This window comes from Alternaria incomplexa, assembly GCF_024043165.1.
Source record: "Alternaria incomplexa strain BMP 0042 chromosome Unknown scaffold_7, whole genome shotgun sequence".
In the NCBI taxonomy this organism is placed as follows: domain Eukaryota; kingdom Fungi; phylum Ascomycota; class Dothideomycetes; order Pleosporales; family Pleosporaceae; genus Alternaria; species Alternaria incomplexa.
The window spans coordinates 1,689,071-1,711,651 of NW_026249856.1; the positions used below are offsets into that span (position 1 = coordinate 1,689,071).

A 22,581-nucleotide genomic window follows, 5' to 3' on the forward strand; every position below is an offset into this window, starting at 1 on the left:
TTGATGAGAGATAATGTGCTGGTAGTAGGGTAGGCCTGCTCGGGTCAAGGTCGGACCTCCGATCTCGCCGCAAACCGCCACTTTCAGGTCGTTGGATTTCAAAGCGCGCTCCACAACCCTCAATCACTCACACCATGCGCCATCCGCGACACCACCCACACAACCCTTCCTTCCGCCCATCCGACGACGCTCCAGATTAATACTATAATCTAGAGGGTTTCAGCTTGCACATACCCCCCTACAACGAACCACTTCCCATCGACACCCGTCAACGCAAACCCCACCGACCCCCGCCGTTCACACATACCCAGGCCATCAGCGCCTTCGTGCTCGCGATGCCTCTCGAAAACATTCGCAACATCGTCCTCGTCCTCTCCGGCAAAGGCGGAGTTGGAAAATCGAGCGTGACTACGCAACTCGCCCTCACGCTATCGCTACAAGGACATTCGGTCGGTGTCTTGGACATAGATTTGACGGGCCCGAGTATACCGCGCTTCTTCGGTATTGAAGATGCGAAAGTAAGACAGGCGCCTGGTGGGTGGATACCGGTTGATGTGCATGGGGAGCAGACGTTGGCGGCACATCAGAAAGAGGGAGAGGATGGGAATACAACAGATCAGAAAGAGGGAGGAGCGGCGGCTGCAGATGGTCAAAAGATTGGGTCGTTATCATGCATGTCTCTGGGATTCATCCTGGCTTCGCGCTCCGACGCTGTGATTTGGCGTGGCCCAAAGAAGACCGCCATGGTGCGCCAATTCTTGACCGACGTCCTCTGGCCAAAGCTCGATTATCTACTCATTGATACACCACCCGGTACCTCGGACGAACATATCTCCCTACTCGAAACTCTCTTGAAGAATACCACGCCGTCTCCTGCCCTCAACCCGCACGTCCCGTTCTTGGCCGGCGCCGTCGTAGTCACAACCCCACAAGCTATCAGCGTTAGCGACGTGAAGAAGGAACTGAATTTCTGCAAGAAGACCGGAATTAGGGTACTAGGCGTGGTAGAGAACATGGCAGGATTCGTATGCCCCAACTGTTCGGAATGCACAAATGTCTTCAGCAAGGGCGGCGGAGCGGTCATGGCGACTGAGTTCGAAGTACCATTCCTCGGCTCCGTACCAATTGATCCAGCGTTTGTGGAATTGGTCGAGAGTGGGACGAGGCCTGTATACCCCAAGGGTACTGTCATACAGGGCAAAGAGTTGGACACCGAAGAGGTTGCGGCGCTGAAGAACAAAGGCGGGCTGTTTGTAGATAAGTACCGGGACTGTTCGTTGGCGCCGCTGTTCGACGAGTTTGTGACAAGGTTGAAGGGGGATATCGGAAGGATTGTGTGAGTATGTAAACGATGGTCCATTCTCAATGGCAGGCATGGCGAAGCGATGGAAGAGATAAGATTGAGGATATAGAAGAATAGATACCCCTCCCTATTTCGATGTTCTGACAGTGCCGGTGAGTCTTTGCTCCCCCTGGAGGAAGTTCGAGGAATGCTGACCTTTGTGTAGTCTTCAACATCCACTTTCCGTGCTTCGCCATTATGTGATTCTCTTCACTCCTACACGTCGCTATGACAACGCCCTACTACGTTGTCATTCTAGCTCAGATGACTACAGCAATCCTGCTCAGATACCCGTGAATACGCCTCGCTACAGCGAATCAGGAGCGCATCATCTTGCCGACAAGTAAATATTGCTCACCGACATCGGCAGTCTGCTCTTGTGACTGGTCAGGCTCCAGTCGCGGTCATCAGTATCCGTCTCGTACTCCAGATCCCACGTCTCATTGGTACCTCTGGCTCCTTTCTCTATAGAGCAAACGCGCAGCTATTGGCTCAGAGGTGAGAGAACGCTTATGTACGCTGTCAGGTAAAGTTGAACGTTATTAATTATCTGCCAACTATTTTGCGGGCTCCATATAAAGCCGCTACTGCCCACAAGGACTCACAGTCTTTCGTCCTACCTACTACACCCACCAACTTTTTAACATATCACAAACACCGAAAAACGACTGGTAAGTGACTATCGCGACCCTGAGGTTGCTCGACAAGTACAGCTTTCAGCGCAAGACGCCAATCAAACTTCCACAATACTGACCTCGCAGGTTGCAAGATTGCCGATACTATGGACGCCGCGAGCAATCACGCCACATCGCCAGACCCTCATCCTACCGCGGGCAGTCCGCATCAGAAGATTCCGACACCAGTTCAAGAACAGGATCAGAGGAAGAGTCCTGAGACCAAATCACGTCAAGGACCTGGCAATGGTGCAGACCAACTCCCGAAAGGTGACTCTGTTCCTATCACAGTCAACGGCAACGAGATTCTGACTTCTGAAGAAGAGCCGAATCCAAGCGCAAAACCGCAATTCATGGTCAAGCTGAAGTACAGTACCAAGATTCCTGTGACTTCTCCGCAAGGTCACCGAAACATCAGTAATGCCTCTTCTACTTCCCCGGACTTGCGCGCAACTCCGGATGAATCAGCTGAGCCATCCATCGAAATCGCCATTGTCAAGCAGGAAGTCGAAGACCATGAAGCTACCGCACCTGGAAGTCCAAACTCGACCTCGCCACAAGTCAAGATCGAGAAACAGAGCGATGATCAAGACTCAGCCCTGAAGCCCCTGAATGAGCCCACGGGAAGTTCGGGTCAGTCCATCATGGTCAAGGACGAGCCTGAGCACGGTGCACATGAAAATGTCGACGATCGAAGTCAGGACCTGATTAGGGATGCTATGAGCATTGATGGTCAACTTGGCGACGAGTCAATACAGGTCTCGATCGAACATGACACTTCTGGCAAGTCCTCGGATGCTCTCGGTATCCAGGCTGCTACATCTGAACCCGAGAACTTGAAGGGGGCTGCGGCCGTGGAGGTGCAAGGTGTCGATGACGTCAACGGCGGCTATCAGCAGAGCGCAAACGGACCATCGATCGCACCTGATAACGACTTGTCGTTTGTCGCCGACACCAACATGTCTTACCCCTTCGATGTAGACGAGTGGGCCTCCAACGCCGCGAACCAAGCCGAGGCGGACGCAGCCAGCGGAGCCCGACAACACCAACATTATCAACCGATCGACCATCAGGCCATGTCATCCGATTTCACATATGGCACGACCCGGATGCGGCCAGAAGATCCAATTGATCAAGAATCTCTGGCCTTTCTTAGTGGCGAAGCTGAAGCTGGGGTACCGTGGAGTCAACGTCAACACGTATTTACGGATCCAATTCGCTTCACCAAGTCTAGTTCACCCTCTTCTGGAAGCGCACGTGCACTTAACCCGGCTGCCATCTTGAAAGGTCTTGCGCAGTACGGAACACATTCACCTCGTCATGGGTCGCAACAGCCCGCTAGTCAAAACCGCCAACGCGATCTCGACTCTAGCTTGAAGCGCCAACAAGAGCTTAAGGTGCAGGTTGAGGAGAAACAAAGACAGTTGGATCAGTTCATGAAGATGCAAGCGGGGCCTCAGCGATCGACTCGGCAGGTACCTTACGAATCTGCCCATTATCATGGCCAACCAGCTGCTGTACCTGCGTTCCTCACTGGCCCAATGAGCTATCAACGTGCTTCATCGAGGGGCTATCAGCAGATGGATTACGGACAGAACAGCTCGGATAACTGGATACCAGAACAACGTACTCCCCAGGTCACCCAAAAGGTACGAAAGCAAGTCTTCGGTGAACACGACTGTGGCGATGAAGGCAATGCTTCCGATGACGATGAGCCGCTTCGGACGCGGGTGGAGCGTCACCCATCAGTCACTAGCCTGAATGACGACTCAAGCGTCGAGTTCGTCGCGAGTAATTCCAAACCCAAAAGCAGTGGACCTATTGTCGACCGGAAGGTAGTGCGCATGCCACGCCCTCTTCCTCAGCCTGCTTCCCCCTCTCCCACACCCACGGAGAACGCGCCACCTTCCTCCGACGACATCCAAGAAATTGATTGGACGCTTCCCCGATATGAAATGCAACGCCAGCCTCTCGAGAAAGGCGAAGAGATTCCTAGCGCAAAGGTCTCACTCCCTGGTATGGTCCGCGAAGAAGTTCTCCTCTCCCCAGACCACGCAGACGAAGAAGCCCGCCTACTGATCGATGTCTTCATCCCCGGTCAGCAAGCCATGTCATCACCAGACCCAGAGCCCGCCGTCGCTCTTCTGAACTTCCACACTATCACTCTCATGGTCATAGAAGCGTACGTTCAGTTCGAAATCGGCGACGAGTTCGGCATGGGGCGCGGCCACTTCCACCAAGATCACAACCGTGGCGAAGAGGACTACGAGCGCATGCGCGACGCCGTCGACGCCGACACTAACGAGATCTTCTTTGCCGTCGTAGACCGATACCGAGCAGGATTGGAGAGCAAGAAGAAGCCGCTACAGCTCATCCGGGGTACGCAAGAGTTCTGTGACGTGGCGCTTGATGTGATCTATTACATCAAGCAACATGGACTGCTGAAGCCAGAACCTAAGGCCAAGAAGGTTAGGGCTGATAAGGGAACTAAGCGGGGGCCTCAGGCGAAGACTGCGGCAGCTGAAACTGCGGCGAAGGGTAAGGGCAAGGGAACTAAGCGGGGTACGGCGGCCAAGCCGAATGAGGTGCAGCCTAGGAAGAGGGTGAAGACTGCGCCCGCGGTCGAGGTCAAGAAGAAGAAGAGGAGTAAGCCGGAGCCGGCTCTTACGGTTATAAAGAAGTGAGCCATTCGGCTGAGAGGATGGTGTGAGTGGCCACTGCTGCTTTCAGCGCTTGGGTTGAAGAGAAAACGGGGAGTTAGTTATGGGGATATGGAGTCTCATTTGCGGGCCTTCACGATCTGTGCAAGACGATGCACTCGTTGATGGTTTTGGCTTCTCATTTTTTCATGACTCGCGTCTTATAGACCTTTCCTTCAACATACGTATCCCAGCTTTCCAAGTCTACTTTATGACAGCACGTAGGTGAAAAACGATAAGCCGGGGAAGATACATGATCTTTCCCATATTCTAGGCGAGACATAGAACGACTGTATCGTTCGCTCATCCTGCCCTGCTCCCATCGATCCGCCGAACAGCTCGCTTTGCTCTACCATGCAACTTTTCCAGAAACTCCTCTCTAGACAAAGGTGTCCTTTGGAAAGTCACTGCTACAGCCTCCGACACGCCGTGCTCGTTGCCTTGATGTGTGACGTTTGCATACTCAGTCAATAACTTATATTCACCACTCTGGAGGTGGAAAAATGAACGGAATTCCAAGCCTCTGCAGAAGTCACTCATAGCCGTCATTGTGTCCTGGGAATGGCAGTGCCCCCAGTGAATGGTAGTCCGGCGCGCCTGGGGTATGTGATGTCTGATCCAATACTGCAGGTGACGTAAAGCATCCTTGTTAAAGGGAAATGTCGTGTTTGCGATCGCTGTGGAGATGTCCAGGGTGATTTGCTGGAGCGGCAAGCGTAGCAGCGGAATCCTGAGGAACAATGTATCCGGATCATGGAATTCGGGGAAGACCTCTGGGATGACAACAGTAATGTGAGTAGGGTCGATGGCGGGTTGTATCGTGAAATGGAAGCTCGGTTTCCGAAACCATCGTGCATCATGGGCGCGAAAGTACCCATCGGCAGCCTTTTGGATCACCTTTTGCGCTTCTTCTCGAATTTGCTTGCAAATGTGTATCAGGGCGTTGTATATTGATGGTTTGGGGTAGACAGCCAGTTGGCCTTCTGGTAAGAAGTATTGGTACACCATGCAGCGGAGCTCAACGGGGAGGTCGAGAAAGGAGCGTTCATCTCGGCGTACGGCGGGAAGTGACGAATGGGAAGCGGCAAATCTAGTGTAGTCGCTCTGCAACCCTGTGTTGTCGCTATTATGACCCTTGGAAGGCGTAGAAGCCATCTCGAGGGAGTATCCGGTATCTGTATGCGGATCGTAGTCGAAGTGCAGAAGTCGAGTCGAGGTGGTGGCGCGGGATGGGTATAGGCAGTACGCATTGAATCAATCTGAAAGGTACACAATGGAATAACAGAGCTTTTTCGTTAGGCAGACGTAGTAATCTAACTAACTTGACGTCACAAGATGAATGAAGTCCGCTATAGTTGCTCGAGCGTTAGGGCCTGCTAGGCATCCGCTCCCTGCACTTCCTTCTTCCTTACGTTTCTTAACGTACAAAAAGGCTGGAACTCTATAGAAAACCAGAATTCATTACATACAAATCACTCAACCATCTACTCAGGTTGAAGATCACTCACCAACATGACAGAGCAAGCCGTGGCAGTTGCTACCCCGGATGGCCTCTCACCCACATCTCAAACCAACAAACTCATGACGCCAGCTCCATCCGTCGCACTTGATGCGCCCAGTTGCTTTCTTCAGCTGCCCGCAGAACTGCGGTTCCTAGTATACTCATATCTTTCGCCATACTCCTCGACCGATCGAAAGCACTTCGGCAAAACCCAGCACCTCGACCTCATACAAACATGTCGCCGAATCCGAGAAGAAGCACCACCGGAAATTCACAAGGCCGCTGAAGGTTTCTACCGTGACTACGAGAAGAACTGGTATGAAAAATACAGCGAGAGCATTCACATCAAGAAAGAACTCTCTTGGGACTGTGTGAGCGTGGAGAGAGGACATTTCCTTCGAAACCACGATGTTCCGCTACACGAACTACCTTTCCGACAAGTGGATGTCTGCGTCCCAACAACCAGAATGTTCAACTTGCAGGTAGATATCTTGAATGATTTTAGCAGACAGGTGCTTGAATCGAGACCGAAGGTGCGATCTTCGTGGGTTTGCTTGATAATAGGCGGAAAATGGTTCTCGAAAGATTCGTTGATTTAGTGGTGGATTCGAGCATAATGCTCGGGAAAGACTCGCAAATGAAGAGAGGCGCAGTACCCGCGTGATGCTCAAGGTATATAAAGCACTAAGAGAGGGACAGGCTGGAAGGGTCTTCGGAAGTACGAAATGGGTCGTGCGCATGGGGCATCATATGGTATCGAGGGTAAATTATCATAGGCAAGAACGATGTAAGGTTAGAGTAGACTATGTCGACGTTTCATTATGACATTACGACAACTTCTAATATATCATGGCGTCATCTACTACTTCTTAGCATAACTGTGGTAGTTATCAACAGGAGCGACCTCCTTGACGCTCTCCCAAATCTGCTCAATGCCCTTGACCGCCTCATCGCTAAGCTTGCCCTTCTTCAAGCTCTGCGCAGTCTGCTCAGCCTGAGCAATCTTGCTGGCACCGAAGATGACACCATCTTCGTCTCCCTCAAGCGCGCTGTGGTAGGCCATCCAGCGGTATGCGAGTTCCGCCTTGGTGACACCCTCCTTCTCGGCGATCTCGTTCCACTTGATGAGCGCCTTGCGCATGGTCTCGTTATCGTACAGCTTTCCGTACATGTTGCCCATGGCTTGCTCGTTGAAGCGTCCGGCGCCTGCATCGAGGTCTGCTGCGGTCTTAACCAGGAAGCCACCAGCAAGGGGTGAGTATGCGTAGAAGTGCATACCGAGCTTGCGGAGTGTGGGGAAGAGCTGAGTTTCCAAGTGTCGGGCAACAGGGTTGTAGTTACCCTGGTAGACCTGCGGGAGTGGGTAGCCCTTGGCCTTCGCGATGTCGTAGACTTGCTGAACTTGCTCGGCCGAGAAGTTGCTGAGGCCAAAGCGGCGGAAGATGCCCTTCTTGTACACCTCGTTCATGCCCTCCAGGGTCTCCTCAAAAGGAACGGTTGGGTCTGGAGCATGGATATAGAAGATGTCGAACTGGTCGATCTTGGCACGCTCAATAGATTCCTGGCAGTACTTGATCACAGTGTCCTTTTTGAGTTCACCGGGCGGACCAAAACCGCCAGGGAGCTTGGTGTCGATAATGAAGTCCTTGCGCTTCTCGAGTTGGCCGATGGCAACTTCGGATCCAGCATAGAGACGTGCGGAATCAATGTTCTTGACGCCGTTGGCAAGCAAAACATCGATGAGTTTGGCACGGTCTTCTTGCGTGTTGAAGTACGCAGTGTCTGAGAGCGCAGCTCCTCCGAAGACTGATTTGACCATGGTGATGGGTGATGGAATTCGATTTTGATTCGTGGGGATTGGTTTGTGATGTTTAGAGTCAGACAAAAGCTTCAATGCGTAGGAGAATTGATAGCGGGGAAAGCACGAGCGATGATGTTGATGATATAACCGATGATGCAGGGGAGGAAGCCGCGGTTGAGCTGTTGATAGTTCCTTCCCAACGCATCTCTTTCATTGACTTATATACCCAATACAGCAGGCAGCAGCTCGCGTCTTTCTCCTAGAATGCCGAGCGAGTCAGCATCCACATTACAAATGTTCATATATACCAGTCGTCCGATGATGCCACCAACACAATGCGTATTCTTGGCAAGACGTGCTCCACTTATCCCCGACCCCTCCTCGGCAGGAATTGCACAATGGCCCCGCTCAACCACTCTTACGCATGTGCGTACGGAAATAACGGCCCCGGCACAGACAGTTACATCAGTCACGTGTCCATTGTGCAATTCAACTAAACACCGAACGAATGTAAAGTTCATTCATGTATTTGGGTACAGGCGATGGCGCGATGTGAGATGTTGCACTCACTTCCGACACAGACATACCTGCGGCCTTGGGCGGGTCGCAAGCTTAGCCAACTAGTGATACGTATCATTCTGCATGGGTCGAGTGGTCCGTAACGGCGGACGAATAGTGAACACCAAGACAAACTAACCGGACCCAATACTCAAGGCGACGTGGTATCACAGAAGGATCTAGAAAGTGTGTGTTGCATTGTCGTGCAATCTCAGCAATGCATTCTAACATTACAAAGAGTGGAACATCTAACACGCATTTCCCTAAAGCGTCCAACACGCATCTCCCCAAAGCGTAGTCTCACTTGCGAAATCAATGTGCGATCTGACTACCGGTCGGATCGGACAAAACATCGTATGGACGTTCTCGTCCGCTCGGTCATGTTGCATTAGAGGAACGATACCCTCCTTGCCAGATGTGCAGCCTACAGAACGTGCGTACAAGTTGGATGAGTCGAGTGGAAGTTTGAGAGAGTGAATGAACGTGTTATTGATGTGCTCATCGAAATAGATGTGGAGCCGAAGCAATGATGAGCGATCTGTTAGCCTTACGATAGACTGCTGTCTTTAGTACCGTGCCGCATCGCATGATCTCTCTTTTCACGCGCTTACTACCACAAGTGAAGCGCCTAGAAAGAGAGATCATGCGATGCGATGCGGTGCTGATCAAGACTAGTACATTCTCTTGCAAAGGGATTACGATGGCCCGGAGGCCATGTCTGTCCAGCCACCATCCGCTCTCCAAACTCCTGCTTTCGTGTAATCCCCCCTTCCACCGCCTCTTATATAAGCGAATCGAAAGTATTCGTTCACGCCTTCCATGTGTCTAGTCCACGTCCAGCTTTCCTCCATACGGTCAGCGTATTCATGGTACCTTTCTACATCATTGACCAGAACGCTCATTCCATCATAAGGCTCAGGGAATGGGTATTGCCAATCGAAGGTGATGTTGGGCCTCAGATGGTGGAGATTGAAGTTGTTGTGGATGATAGGCGCAGTGATGAGTGGGAGTACGGTCCCGATGGGCGCGTCACCACGAAGTGCGCCAGGCGTCTCGAGGATACTGGCAAAGCCCCAGCGTGCGGTCCCGTTGATGAAGAGGCCGATCAAAATGCCTTGGAAGAGAAGCGAGGGGCGTGTTTGCATGGATGTGCCAGGTACAAGGAGTAGGCCGAGGATGTAGTGGTGGATGCGGACGTTCATCCTTGGTATGGCAACAAGTGCCAGGATGCCAGCCACCAGAATGCCGTAGAGGGCAAGGTAACGCGGTAGACGACCTTCGACGCGGAATGACCATGCCTGTCCCAGAGCGATGACGAAGAGGGTGAGGACGATAATGATAAGCGCAGGAATAGCGCCTGGCTGGTTCTTGATATCGTGGGGTGTAAGACGCTCTATGGGAATCTTGTCGAAGGTGTAGTTGTTCAGAGCGCCGATCCAACATCCTCCGAGCCAGAGGATGGTTTTCTCTACTTGTGCGTGAAGACCTTGCAGTTGGCGACGCACTGCAAACCGGTAGACAGCATACATGCAGAATGACGCGGGAAGGAAGCGTGACAGAGCAATACTGATTATGGAGTAATAATCAGTCAAGTTGGGAGGGTCAGATGCCAGTGCAACGTGGAAGAAGACACCGACAAAGATGGAGGTAAAGAAGACGGATGGTGAGGTAGTAAATAAAGACAACAGGATGGTAAAGGTCAGCGATACGCCTAGTAATGGCCACCGCAAGTCGCGACATTTGGCTGCCGTACCGGGCAAAAAGGAGAAGGAGCGCGGGAAATACGAATCAAAGCCAATGCTCTTGATGTGTCTCCTGTTTACGCTGGGGTAGTCAGTCTTCTCGCCAACCTGCGCAACAACTCCACAGCCACCCGACGCGTCATTTATGAAGCCAGCATGGATAGCAGCCCCGCAGATGAAAGAGTCGGCGCGGTAATATGTGTTCTCCAGCGTGTTTTCCTCGTCGGTGGGTCCGCCAATAACCAATGGACGATAGTTGACATTCTTGTCACCAACAGCATGTGGATTAAGCAATTGCACGCGTTTACAGTTTGCGGGGCAGCGGAAAGGCATGGTGCTGTTCTCAAAGGGTCGACATAGATCGCCGTTGAGCCCGCAGCCATTGCCATCGTCCCAGAAGCGATCCGTACACCGTATTCGCACGGGGCTGCCATATCCAGGAATGTCCGCTGCAAACGCGCTACGATGCAGGACCAAGCCAAAGGTCAGGATCCAGCAGAAGTAGAAAAAGACCAACAGGCCGATCTTTTGTCTTCTCTCAGGAAAATAGTTGTTCAACAACTGGATTGGCGCAGTCTGTATCTTGGGGAAGAAAGGGTGTATCTTCCAGGGTCGGGGCGGTTGTGGACCCTTGACCCATACGACAACATTGTTCCATACACGTTGCAACCGCGGCGGGATGTACTTGTTGGCGTAATAGGGCTCTTGTGGGGTGTCGTGCTCTTGACCGGATGTCTCGGGAGTCGCGATGGCGTCGGCTGACTCGGCAGGAAGTGTCGTCGCGTTTTCGTCGTCACGGTAGGCTTGCGGAGGCGCGCCCTCGTCGTCGAGGCTTTCCCGCGGCTCCATATCGTAGATGGATGCCAGCTCGTGGCGGGATCTCGTAGGGGACGACACTTTGGTAGTGAATAGGATGACGATGCGCCGAGGCTTAACGGATGCTTATCGATAGGAATGCGCGTAGAGATGTGCGACGATGGGTGATGGTTAGAAAAAGACTCAAAAGAGAGTCATGTACAGGACAAGGTGAAGGGGGGAAAGACTTGAGAATATACGAACGAAGGCGAAGGCATGGCAATGGCAAGGAAAGAGCTCTGGGGAGCTTCGGGACCTGCATGATGCGGGCCTGTGGAGTGCCCACGTTCCGGCTTCACGGCACTGAGACGCTAGGTAAGATCGGCCTCCGAGTATAAAGCTTCCAAAGCTTGGGGTGTCGGCGGCAATGGCAGTATGCGAAGGCTCACGCGCCGATAGAATGGGAATTATCATGCTTGCTCTCATCTCAGGTTGTTCGGGATGGCTATTCCCAGCTGCAGCTCCCACGTGTGGCTCAACGTGGCTCAACGTGGCCTAGCCAGCTCATACGGCTTCCCGTTTGGTGATGAGGTCACCGTTCTGGCATTTCTAATCAGCGCCTTATCGGTCCCTCGGACCATTCGCCTCGGGCGACGGAGCGACTCCATACCCAGGAATATCCCCATCGTCTTTTACCTCTTCGTATGCGATTGTTTGTATTGGACGATCTTGTTGACATTGTTGCATTTGACGCGTCCGCGTAAACTTTATCCGCACACCGCTGCAGTGCCACGATGGCGCCGTACAACTCTGACCCGAGCTCTTTCCCCGATCCAGTGGATCTTACGCATTTCCTGTCACGCAGCACGAGAGCGCGCGAAGCTTCTTCTGTCAAACAGTTTTACAAGTACTTCCAGATTCCCGGGATCGCCCAATTAGCTGGAGGTATGCGCGCGCCTGACCAACCGTTTCGCCTCAGATTACTGATTCCGTCCAGGTCTCCCCAACGATCACTATTTCCCCTACGACACGCTCGAGGCCAAAGTCGCACAGCCGAACCGATGGCAGCCAACGCCAAACAAGCCCGTCGATCCGCCCGCCGACGATCCCCCGACCACCCAACTCGCGAAGACATCCATCGCAGAGCGTAAAGAGAAGGAGCCACCTGCGTCGCGCCTCGTTGTGCCCAAGTACTCCAATGTGCCAGATCCCCTGCGCATGATCGACCTGAAGTCTGCGCTGCAATACGGCCAGGCTCTGGGATACCCCGCACTATACCAGTTCATCCGACAGTTCACAAGGGAGAACCTACATCCTTTCGTCCCATACAAGAACGGCCCAGAGGTCATCTTGACCTGCGGATCTACCGATGGCTTTTCCAAGACGCTGACAGCGCTCAGCAATGAGTGGTCGGCTGAACATGACCCTGTCGATGAGAGGCCAGGGCTGCTGTGCGAGACTTACTGTTATATGAACGCCATCCAGACCGCCAGGCCACGAGGCTTCAACATTGCGCCGGTAGCCATCGATGACGAGGGAATGATGGCACATGGAAAGGGAGGTCTGCAAGATGTTCTAGAGAACTGGGACTACTCAAAGGGCCGCCGCCCACATGTCATGTACACCGTCACCATTGGCCAGAACCCGACATCAGGCACCTTGTCGGTACAGCGCAGAACCGAGATTTACGCTCTCTGCGTCAAGTACGACATCATCATCGTTGAGGATGACCCATACTGGTACCTGCAGTACCCATCCTCGTCGCCCAGCAGCGTTCCTCCCAAGCCTACCAAATCTTCTGGCTTCGAATTCCTGGACAGTCTCATTCCTTCATACCTCAGCGTAGACTACCAGGGTCGTGTTGTTCGTCTCGACACCTTCTCCAAGACGGTAGCCCCCGGGTGCCGTCTTGGTTGGATCACCGCGCAGCCTGCACTCGTAGAACGTCTCCTCCGCATTACCGAGACTTCGACCCAGCAGCCCTCAGGCTTCGTGCAGTCCATGATGGCAGAACTACTCATGGGTCCTCAAGCCTCGAACGACCCTGGTAAAGGCGGCGCGGCCGATGGCAGTGGCTGGAAAGTGGATGGATGGGTGCGCTGGCTAGAAGGCCTCCGAGGCAACTATGAGCGTCGCATGCAGAAGATGTGCGACACACTTGACGCTGGAAAGGAAGCTGTAAAAGCTGGCCGCCGAAGGAGTCTCGTCGACGTCGCTGACGAAGAGGATGACTGGGCTGTGATCGAGAAGACGCAGATCTACTCCTTCGTTCGACCTCTTGGCGGCATGTTCGTGTGGGTGCGCTTCGACTTCGCGTCCCACCCGCTCGCCAAGCAAGTACCTGCCGCCCGCCTTTCTAGGGCTCTGTGGGTCTTCTGGACCTCGAAACCCTACCTATGTCTCGTAGCTCCCGGTACAATGTTCGCAGCCAACGAGGAGATCAAGGCAATGGACAGCTTCAACTGCTTCCGGTTGTGCTTCGCCGCATGCCCTGCGGAAGATGTAGATGATATCAGCAAGAGGTTTGTAGATGGCGCGCAAGCATTCTGGAGGATTAAGAGCAAGAGTAAGATTGATAAATTATTGGAAGAGGAGGTTGCGGGTGTGGATCACGTTGCGGGTATGGCCGTATTGACCGGGATGTGTTAACGGATTTTCAAATATACATTAGGAACGCTATATACAACCAAACTTGATGGTGGAGTCACGCTATGCACTCCCGTTACTCGCTATTTTTACTTGGAGACCTTGGCGTCCGCGATGATGACGTCGGATGCCTTCTCAGACAACATGTAGAGGGGAAGAGCCAGGTAAGTGCCGGGAATCTTGGGGAAAGCGGAAGCATCGACGACACGGAGACCCTCGACGCCACGAACCTTGAAGTTGCCGTCAAGAACAGCCTTCTCGTCATCGTCGGCACCAATAGGGCAAGTGCAAGAAGCGTGGTGGCCCCAGGACTCGTACTTGGCAAACTCCTTCCACTGCTCGTCGGTCTGAACCTGCTTTCCGGGCCAAACCTCCTTGAACTTGCCGTCAAGAGGAATGAGATCCTCAAAGACCTCGCGACCGTACTTCATTCCCTCAACAAGGGCGTCCAGGTCCTCGTCACCGCCGACAGCGAAGTTGCGCTTGCGGATCTCAGGCACATCTTGGGGATCAGCGCTACGGAGGGTAACAGTACCAGCGTTGTTGCGAGACTCAGCCTTGAGAGTGAGCCAGGTCCAGGCGTCGCGGCCAAGGGTGGCGTTGGCGAAGAAGTCGGGGTAGTATCCGTTGAAGTACGCGGGCCACCCAGCGACGAAAAGATCAGCGTTACCGTTGGGGGAGTTGCTAGCCTTCTTGGTGATGGCAAGCGCGATACCGTTGGTGGCGTAGACACCCTTTCCGATTCCGAGCGTGCCAGTCTCCCACTTCTCGAGGCAGGGGTCGTGGTCACCTTCAAGGAACGTGCAGCCGTTGAGAAGAGAAATCTTGCTTGGTGCTTGACCGATGACGGGGATTTCGTAGCGATCCTGGAGGTTGGTGCCGACACCAGGGAGGTCCTTGACGACATTGATGCCGAATTGCTCGAGTTCCTCCTTGGGACCAACGCCGGAAAGCTTTAGGATCTGAGGGGTGTTGAATGCACCAGCTGACAGGATGACCTCGCGAGTAGCAGTGACGGATCCCTTTGTTCCCTTACCAGCAGCAGAGCCGGACTGACGCCTTGGGTCAGCGCCGTAGAGAGACTTTCCAGTCAAGAAGCTGACACCAGTAGCCTTGGGTGTGGTACCGTTCTGGTTGAAGTCGACGTTGGTGACGAGGGTGTTGAGCTGGATGTCGAGATGGTACTTGCGGCTTCCATCCCGGTTTTTCGCGTTGATGACTTGGTGAAGGAAGTCGACGGGGCCAGCACGCTTATACTCAGGAATCTTCATGGCAAGAGGAACCTGCCACATGCCCTCGGCGGAATCGCGGTTGGCGCCAGGGTTGTTGATGTCGCGGAGCAATACCTGACCGAGGCCAGTAACGGTGGTGATGAGCGAAGAAAGAAGGTTCTTGCCCATACCAGTAGCAGCAGCCAGGACGAGGGAGATGACCTTGAGGTCCTGAACGATCAAAGTAAGGTCGGTCAGTGAGGTCTCGAGCCATCCGGAGAATCCGTGTCCAACAACGCTGTTGGGTAGGTAGCGCGACTTCTCCAAGCGGGTGAAGTACTTGCGCATGTTGCTCGGTGCCCAAGAAGAATCGCCAGTGATGGACTGGAGGTACTCCCAGTCACTCTCGTATGGGTATACAGTGATGAGGGCATTGTGAACAGTGCAGCCTCCGAGCGAACCAACACGGGGGTATAGAACACCGAGGGGTTTGGCGCCGGCAGGAGGGCTGGGACCAGTGTACCGGGTGCCGTCGGTCAACTCATAGGTGAGCTTGGTGTCCCTCCTCTGCTCTTCTTCGTCGTCGAAGTGCTTGACAAAGTAGTCCCATCGCATGGGCTCATACTCGGCGGCAACGGAATGCAAGACGGGCACGTTGTACTGAGTGGTGTTGGTCTGGTCATCACCGGCCTCAAGGAGAAGGACCTTGTGGCCAGCAAGAGCTAGCCTGGCTGCGAGAGGTGCACCGCCGGCACCAGATCCGACAACGACATACTCGTAGTCTTCAAGAGTGGTGGTGTTGGTAGCGCTCACAGCACGCTTGACATTCTCGCCGCGGTAAGGAGTGTGCTCGGCGCCGTCGCTATCGTCTGATTAGCACCCATTCATTGATATTGGCACGTGATAACATACATGATGCGTGCAGAAGTGAAGTTGGTAAGTAAAGAGAGGACGGCAAGAGCCTTAATGACAATCATGGTGACGGAATTAGAGGTAGTAAAAACCTTGCAAAAAAGAAGAGACAAAAAGCAAAGGACTGGATATACAACGTCGTTGCGAGAACGAGTGTGGAGAGAAAGCGACGAGGGCTTCCCTGTGAAAGCTTATATTGGCATGCAGGACAGCCTCGATCAACCATCACGAAGCGCCACCGGTAGTCGCGGTACACGTGGTGAACATTACGATCATCGACCATCTACCCCTTTGGTCCTTGACATTTCACGAATGCGACCTGCGGCTAATCCTCCCCCTACAGGTCAGCCTGTTCTTACCGCATGAGGATGGTAGTACAACCCGTGCGCTAGTGGATCCAGGCGCATGGTAGAAAGGCTTCCCATGTCGGACGGCATCCTCGCTCGCACTGACAAATGTGACGAATGCGAGGCTCTCGAGTCAGCGAAGGACAGAAATTCTCCTAGCTGCAGGTCAAGAGATTGAGCGGGGAGACGAGGCGTTGTTTGAAGCTAGACCGAACTTCCACCCTGGGCGCACTGGAAGTCGGGCCGAACCTGGCTGGCGTAAACTTACCTCCATGTAGCAAGGAAACTCCCGCGAGATAGCTAAACTTTACAAGTCAACGATCAAAGTTAGAATGTAGCCGTCGTCTAGCTTGAATCTCGCTCAATCTGGATATCTCATGATAGTCGTCGCTGCTGCATCCAATACATGCACCTTGGCATCCTTCTGAACCTCTTCTGCCGGCGGCACGCCTCGTCGCTACCGTACACGGTAGTTACGACTGCCCAACGTACGCCGCAAACGTCATCGGATAACCACGCCGCGAAAGTCTCCACCTCAAATTTCACAATCCAAGTCGATCGAGGGCTCCAGCGCGGCCACAAGAGGACGCCTCGAAGGTAACGTACCTGTATCGATCGTAATCCATGCACGACTCCACTATGCACGTGCTAGAATCGACTTGGCGGTCAGGGTGGGCCTCAAGGGTCTATGGACGAGTAAGAGTCAGCGCCTGTAGCTCCAGAGGATTTCCATCACCAACAATGTCCATCGCAGCCAGCTTCCGACGTGTGCTGGAAAGCATCCCCGTCCGCATAAGCACGGCAGAATGTCTTGGTAGTTCTGCGAGCCGTCTCCAGGGATTCTCGACGACACCGACTGTGCCAGAGACGACTTCTGAAGGGCTTGTCAAAATGGGGGAAGGTGCGCGGTATGTACAAACCCTGGCTCCGTGACCGGGTGTGCAAAGGCAGTTCCCCAGCGACTGAATACGGCATTTGCAGAGCAATCCCTTGCTCTCCACCCCTCTCGGTGTCTTTCGTAACCCGACCTGCCAACTCTCCACCGATCCATATTTCGGTATGATTTCCCCTTGGCCCGGGTGAGAACGCTCAAGTGGGCACATTTTGTGTTATCGCAACTCCACACGAGCGCCGTGCAGATTATTTGCTTGGTATTTACTGTAGTACATAACCTACTACCTTCAAACATTCGTACGAAGCGTTGTCCGAAGCCAGCCGCTGTCGCCCTTTCCTCAGCTCTATCATTTTGCCTTTCTTTTACGACACCTGCACATGATATTTCCCAATGCGGTTAAGAACTGTGGTAGCTTTTCTTGGGGCCTTCGTGGCTGCCGTTCATGCTCAGAACCCGCTTGAGGCTCTGGCGGCACACATGCCAAAGTGCGCTGTATGTGTTCTTATATGAAGACTGTAACTGAACTCTTGTCTGACATATTGGTATAGCTGGCATGTTTTATGGAAGAGCTTCCCAAGTCGACATGCGCCACAGACCTCACCTCGCAGTGCTTATGCACCAACACTGCCCTCAATCTTGCGGTAGCCGCCTGCTCCCAGAAGACATGTACGATCTATGAGCTTATGCGTGAGTATACCCTCGTAACGTGCAGGCCGCATTCTTGGATACTGATGCGTAACAGAGACCAAGAATATCACCAGCACTGGTTGTGGAGCACCTATTCGTTACAAGGGTGACTCCTTCATGGCTATTGGCATAGCTGGAGCTGTTGTCGCTATATTAGCCTTCATCCTGAGAATGGCCGCTAGTATAGGCAAGAAGGGCCGCCAGGTATCATGGGACGACTTGACGATGTTTATTGTTGTCTTGATTGCTGTACCTCCCGCGGTCTTTACCCATTTCTGTAAGACGATTTCGACAAACCTTTGGCCGCCATTTCACTTACAACGTTACAGTGGTTAAAAACGGTCTTGGACGAGACATTTGGACTCTCAAAGCTGACCAGATCACCAACGTCCTGTTCTACTACTTCCTGGGAGAAATCTTTTACGTGACTGGCCTTGGTGTTTCCAAGATCTCGATTCTCTTCTTCTACCTTCGCGTCTTTCCGGCCAAGAGCTTTCGAATCCTTACTTACAGCGTCATGGGCGTCTGTGGGGTCTACACCGTTGTATTCTTCGTCGTCACCCTCATGCAATGCCGGCCCATCAGCATGGCTTGGGATCAATGGGATGGACTCCACGAAGGCAGCTGCAACAACATCCATCTCCAAGGCTGGATCGCGGCCGCTATCAACATCTTCCTCGACGTGGTTGTGATGGCGCTCCCGATGAAACATCTAGCAGCGCTGAACATGGGTATCAAGAAGAAGGTCATGGTCATGTCCATGTTTGGTGTCGGTATCTTCGTCGTCGTCATCTCGGTCATTCGCTTGGAATCCCTCATCCACTTCTCTAATACGCAGAATGTCACCTGGGATTACGTCGACGCCGGTCTATGGAGTCTTATCGAAATCGACGTTTCGATCGTCTGCGGATGTATGCCTGCTCACCGGCTATTGATCGCCAAGTTCTGGCCGAAGATACAGTCGACAATCGGAGCAAGCAAAGCCCTTTCGACGAAAGGTTCAAAGTTCAACAGTACCAACAACACGACCATCAGCTCTACGGCCCCCGAGAAGTCAGTCCGTCTCTCCATAAAACCGAAAGCAAAGGACGAGAACAACTTCATTCCATTGGACGACATGGACGACAACAGCGATCGAGCCATGTTGACGAAACGGGACACCGAACGAGACTCTAGGGGTTGGATCGTGGCAACACATGAGGTGGAAGTCACGCACAGGAATGCTTCGGTGGTCACAGAGAACGCCAATGATGGTAAGCCCCAGGACTGGAACAAGCCTCCTATGATGGGAAGAGAACATGTATGAGTCTTCATGGGCAATATTGGTGTTGTAGCCACTTGGCGTCGACACAAACGGAGTACAGGCGTCACAACCAAGGATATCCCATAGACCGTATCTTCAGAGAACTGTATAATGTACTATATCTTCTACACACCTTCGGTCTTCTCGTCGCTCCCGCATTTCGAGACATCATGTTCAACGCTCTCAACATTTCGGGCATATTGCGTGTACGTACGACATGATTACATTTTCCAGTCCGATGAAGTCACGTCAGTGAGTGGCATGACTAGAGTCCAGGCTGGATCTGGACTCAGACTAAGCGCCGAACTCGGTCGTGAACGACAGTAGCGCGTGGATGCAATGGGTGCGATCGTCCACAGAGTGAAGCCAACAGGCCGTGCTGGGTTCAGAAGCTAGGACGCGGGGAAAGGAGCGTTAAGCCGCTCAGGGCCCACAATGCAACCACGACAGGGATTCTACCAAGGACAACCCTTCTCGAAGACCACTCGTACCAAGGGGGGGTTCAACATCTGCGCGTCCCACTGAAAATGCCAAAATTTTCGCCACTTATCTCTTCCGACATCTTTGCTTCGGTGCTTCTCGAAGGCGTCAGGTGGGCCTTCGACATTACGTATGTACGTTCATCCGAAGGATCTCCGCCAAGGCATTTAATGATTACATATGTGTCGTACTATGCTACCAAACTCCAAGAAGAGCGATCACGAAAAGTGAGTTATCAAAAGTTATGTATGTTATATGCAAAAGCGCGGTTGGCGACAGCATCAACCTTGGAAGCGTTGAGGGAGCCGGAGCGGACCGCAGGGGTAAACTCACAACCTTCGGTTTTCTGGATACAGATAAGCTTGGCCCCAGTTGAACGGGCCGTTTAATTAATCGGACCTTCACACTGCGTCTCCACTATTGGCGATCTGCCTGCTCTTTCCTTTTCTTTCGAGCCCTGGCATCGGGTGTAATTGTTTCAGACCACGTTTCGGGTATCGTCAGCCTTGCTCCTTTTCAACATCCCAAATCGACTGTGTTGGATCTTCTCGTCTAGTCCTCTTTCAGTCCTGTCCCTGGCATAAGTGGAGTCAAAACTCGGTGGCATTTACCGTGCCGCGGTCGTTCATGGTCTTCCCCACGATTCTCCTGGGATTGTTTAATGATGATAGTCGTTGCTTCTCTGCCTGGGCAAACAAAGTGGTTAGCTTGTCACTTTGCCAGAAATCCTCCGATGCAATCGAACGCTCAGCTATGCCACATCCGCATTCAGCAGTTCGTCCGCGTCTCACCGCCGGCTCATCTCCATGTGGCTTACGCTTACATGATGCTCGTAGACACCACCATCTAATTACTATTCCCTTGACTCTCTTTGGCTGTTTGTCTCACAGGTATCTTTTCGAACCATTCCGCTCGCTATGAAGTTCTCGCTTTCCCTTCTCACCCTCCTTTCGGGCAACATTTTTGCCAATGCCTTTCCTTCATCTCTTCATCACAGACACCTCGAAGGCCTCACTCCCGAAAAGCTGAATGCGGCTATTCGATCGGTGGAGGAGTACAAGCATGCCAAGAGACTTCTCGTTGATGTAAAGAAACCCATTGACATCACTGGCAAACACGCCTTCCAAGCTCCCAAGAAGGACGACCAGCGCGGACCGTGTCCTGGACTCAATGCTCTGGCTAACCATGGATACATCTCTCGTGATGGTGTCACCAGCTTCGTGGAAGTGGTGGCGGCCATCAACCAAGGTTCGTCTGATGCGTCTCAAAGTAGACTGGCCAATTCTAACACGCGTGATATCCAGTGATGGGCATGGGCACAGAGCTGGCTCTCGTTCTCGGTATCATGGGTACTGTCTGGACAGGAAACCCACTATCGTTGGATCCTGGTTTCTCCATCGGAGGCCCCACTGCTGGCACGAACAACATCCTAGGAAACCTGCTTGGTCTTCTCGGTAAGTACTATCACTCTGACGTATTCCAGGTGTTCTCATGCTTACGCCCTCCAGGTAAACCTCGAGGTCTTCAAGGTTCGCACAACTGGATCGAGTCGGACTCATCGCTCACGCGCGACGACCTTTACGTGACTGGTGATGCTTGGACAATGAACATGACACTTTTCCGCGACTTCCACGATCGTGCCGATGAGAACGGTGTTCTCTCCATGGATCTGCTGGCCGACCAAGCTGCCCGCCGCTGGGAGTACAGCGTCGCCCACAACCCCAACTTCTATTATGGGCCCGTCACTGGCATGGTCAGCCGTAACGCTGGCTACTTCTTCCTCGGTCGTCTGCTCTCGAACCACACAGCTGAGCACCCCGATGGTGTTCTTACCCAAGAGATCTTCCGCAAGTTCTTTGCCGTCTACGAGTGTGCAAACGGAACCTTGGAGTATCGTAAGGGCCACGAGACAATCCCCGAGAACTGGTACCGAAAGCCGGTGGAGTACGGCCTCATTCCACTGAACTTGGACATCATTTCGTGGGTCGCAAAGCATCCAGTCCTTGGCAGGTACGTATCCAAAATCTTCCACCTTCAGTGTTGAGTGATAGGCTGACATCTCTTGATAGCATCGGCGGCAACACCGGCACCGTTAACTCCTTCACCGGCCTCGATCTCCACAATGTCACTGGCGGTGTCCTTAACGCAGCCTCCCTGCTCGAGAACAACAATCTCCTGTGCTTCGTGTTCGAATTGCTCAAGACATTCCTGCCCAACTCGCTTTCTCCACTGCTGTCGACCCTCGAAGTCCCGATCAGCTTGGTGACGGACACCCTGGCGTCGCCGCTGTTGAGCCTCGCGTGCCCAGCATGGAAGGACATGACCGAGGGTGGCGAGCCGCTATGGGACGGTATACAAAACACCTTTGCTGGTGCGCGCAAGGCGGGTTCAAGCCTCTAGTACAAGCAGGATATGGCCTGCGCCATGCGGTATACCACAATAGTGACATAATTATCTTCTCTTCTCTTGTCTAATATAAGCTATTAACGGGCTGAGCTCGCAAGATTTGGTTGAAGATGCGCAAGCGTGTTTATGTCGCAGTGGACAGCTGCGCTCGCACGAATGCGAGGATTGCTGAGTGAAGATCGTACGCATCAACATTGTGATCGATATCGGCTTTTGCTTACTAGACTACGCTACATATAGCTTGATGAGTAATTGAGGCAGCTGCTTAGGTCCGACAGGAACAGGAATAGGTGGCTGTTGAGATCGTGACGCAGATGTCAGGGCAGAGCGTGAGGTGGTTGGGAGACCCATGGACGCGTTCGCGTCGCGCTGATGAAAGCCTTACCGAATACGGACTAGCGCCTCTATCATGAGCACCTGCATCCATGGATGAAGATCACTCTCTTGCAGACATGGGAAGCTTGAACATCTTGGTCAGATGCAAATGATGTCTTGCTGTAAAGGAGGAAGGTAATGCTTTACAACGCGTTACCATCAGATTGAGGTGGTGGCGTTGAGGGACCTCAGAGAGCTCACAATGGC

General features: G+C 52.9%; 8 protein-coding genes across 8 annotated transcripts; 5 read left to right on the forward strand and 3 right to left on the reverse strand.

Annotated features, from left to right (window-relative positions):
- Positions 1–335: 335 nt before the first annotated feature.
- On the forward strand, positions 336–1,340 carry CFD1 (cytosolic Fe-S cluster assembly factor cfd1; the record flags this gene model as incomplete). Its single annotated transcript, XM_051435329.1, has 1 exon — positions 336–1,340. One exon carries the CDS (start codon positions 336–338, stop codon positions 1,338–1,340), a length of 1,005 nt encoding a protein of 334 aa, XP_051291353.1.
- A 783-nt stretch (positions 1,341–2,123) lies between these two features.
- Positions 2,124–4,700, forward strand: J4E90_005778 (uncharacterized protein; the record flags this gene model as incomplete). The annotated part of the gene is made up of 1 exon (XM_051435330.1): positions 2,124–4,700. One exon carries the CDS (start codon positions 2,124–2,126, stop codon positions 4,698–4,700), a length of 2,577 nt encoding a protein of 858 aa, XP_051291354.1.
- Positions 4,701–7,078: 2,378 nt separating this feature from the next.
- Positions 7,079–8,035, reverse strand: J4E90_005779 (uncharacterized protein; the record flags this gene model as incomplete). The annotated part of the gene is made up of 1 exon (XM_051435331.1): positions 7,079–8,035. One exon carries the CDS (start codon positions 8,033–8,035, stop codon positions 7,079–7,081), a length of 957 nt encoding a protein of 318 aa, XP_051291355.1.
- Positions 8,036–9,270: 1,235 nt separating this feature from the next.
- On the reverse strand, positions 9,271–11,166 carry J4E90_005780 (uncharacterized protein; the record flags this gene model as incomplete). The annotated part of the gene is made up of 1 exon (XM_051435332.1): positions 9,271–11,166. The coding sequence occupies one exon, from the start codon at positions 11,164–11,166 to the stop codon at positions 9,271–9,273; it is 1,896 nt and encodes a 631-aa protein (XP_051291356.1).
- Positions 11,167–11,906: 740 nt separating this feature from the next.
- On the forward strand, positions 11,907–13,761 carry J4E90_005781 (uncharacterized protein; the record flags this gene model as incomplete). The annotated part of the gene is made up of 2 exons (XM_051435333.1): positions 11,907–12,057; positions 12,110–13,761. 2 exons carry the CDS (start codon positions 11,907–11,909, stop codon positions 13,759–13,761), a joined length of 1,803 nt encoding a protein of 600 aa, XP_051291357.1.
- Positions 13,762–13,847: 86 nt separating this feature from the next.
- Positions 13,848–15,946, reverse strand: J4E90_005782 (uncharacterized protein; the record flags this gene model as incomplete). Its single annotated transcript, XM_051435334.1, has 2 exons — positions 13,848–15,831; positions 15,882–15,946. The coding sequence occupies 2 exons, from the start codon at positions 15,944–15,946 to the stop codon at positions 13,848–13,850; spliced, it is 2,049 nt and encodes a 682-aa protein (XP_051291358.1).
- A 2,089-nt stretch (positions 15,947–18,035) lies between these two features.
- Positions 18,036–19,116, forward strand: J4E90_005783 (uncharacterized protein; the record flags this gene model as incomplete). Its single annotated transcript, XM_051435335.1, has 2 exons — positions 18,036–18,044; positions 18,190–19,116. The coding sequence occupies 2 exons, from the start codon at positions 18,036–18,038 to the stop codon at positions 19,114–19,116; spliced, it is 936 nt and encodes a 311-aa protein (XP_051291359.1).
- Positions 19,117–20,510: 1,394 nt separating this feature from the next.
- On the forward strand, positions 20,511–21,993 carry J4E90_005784 (uncharacterized protein; the record flags this gene model as incomplete). The annotated part of the gene is made up of 4 exons (XM_051435336.1): positions 20,511–20,841; positions 20,916–21,047; positions 21,102–21,603; positions 21,663–21,993. The coding sequence occupies 4 exons, from the start codon at positions 20,511–20,513 to the stop codon at positions 21,991–21,993; spliced, it is 1,296 nt and encodes a 431-aa protein (XP_051291360.1).
- Between the last annotated feature and the right edge of the window lie 588 nt (positions 21,994–22,581).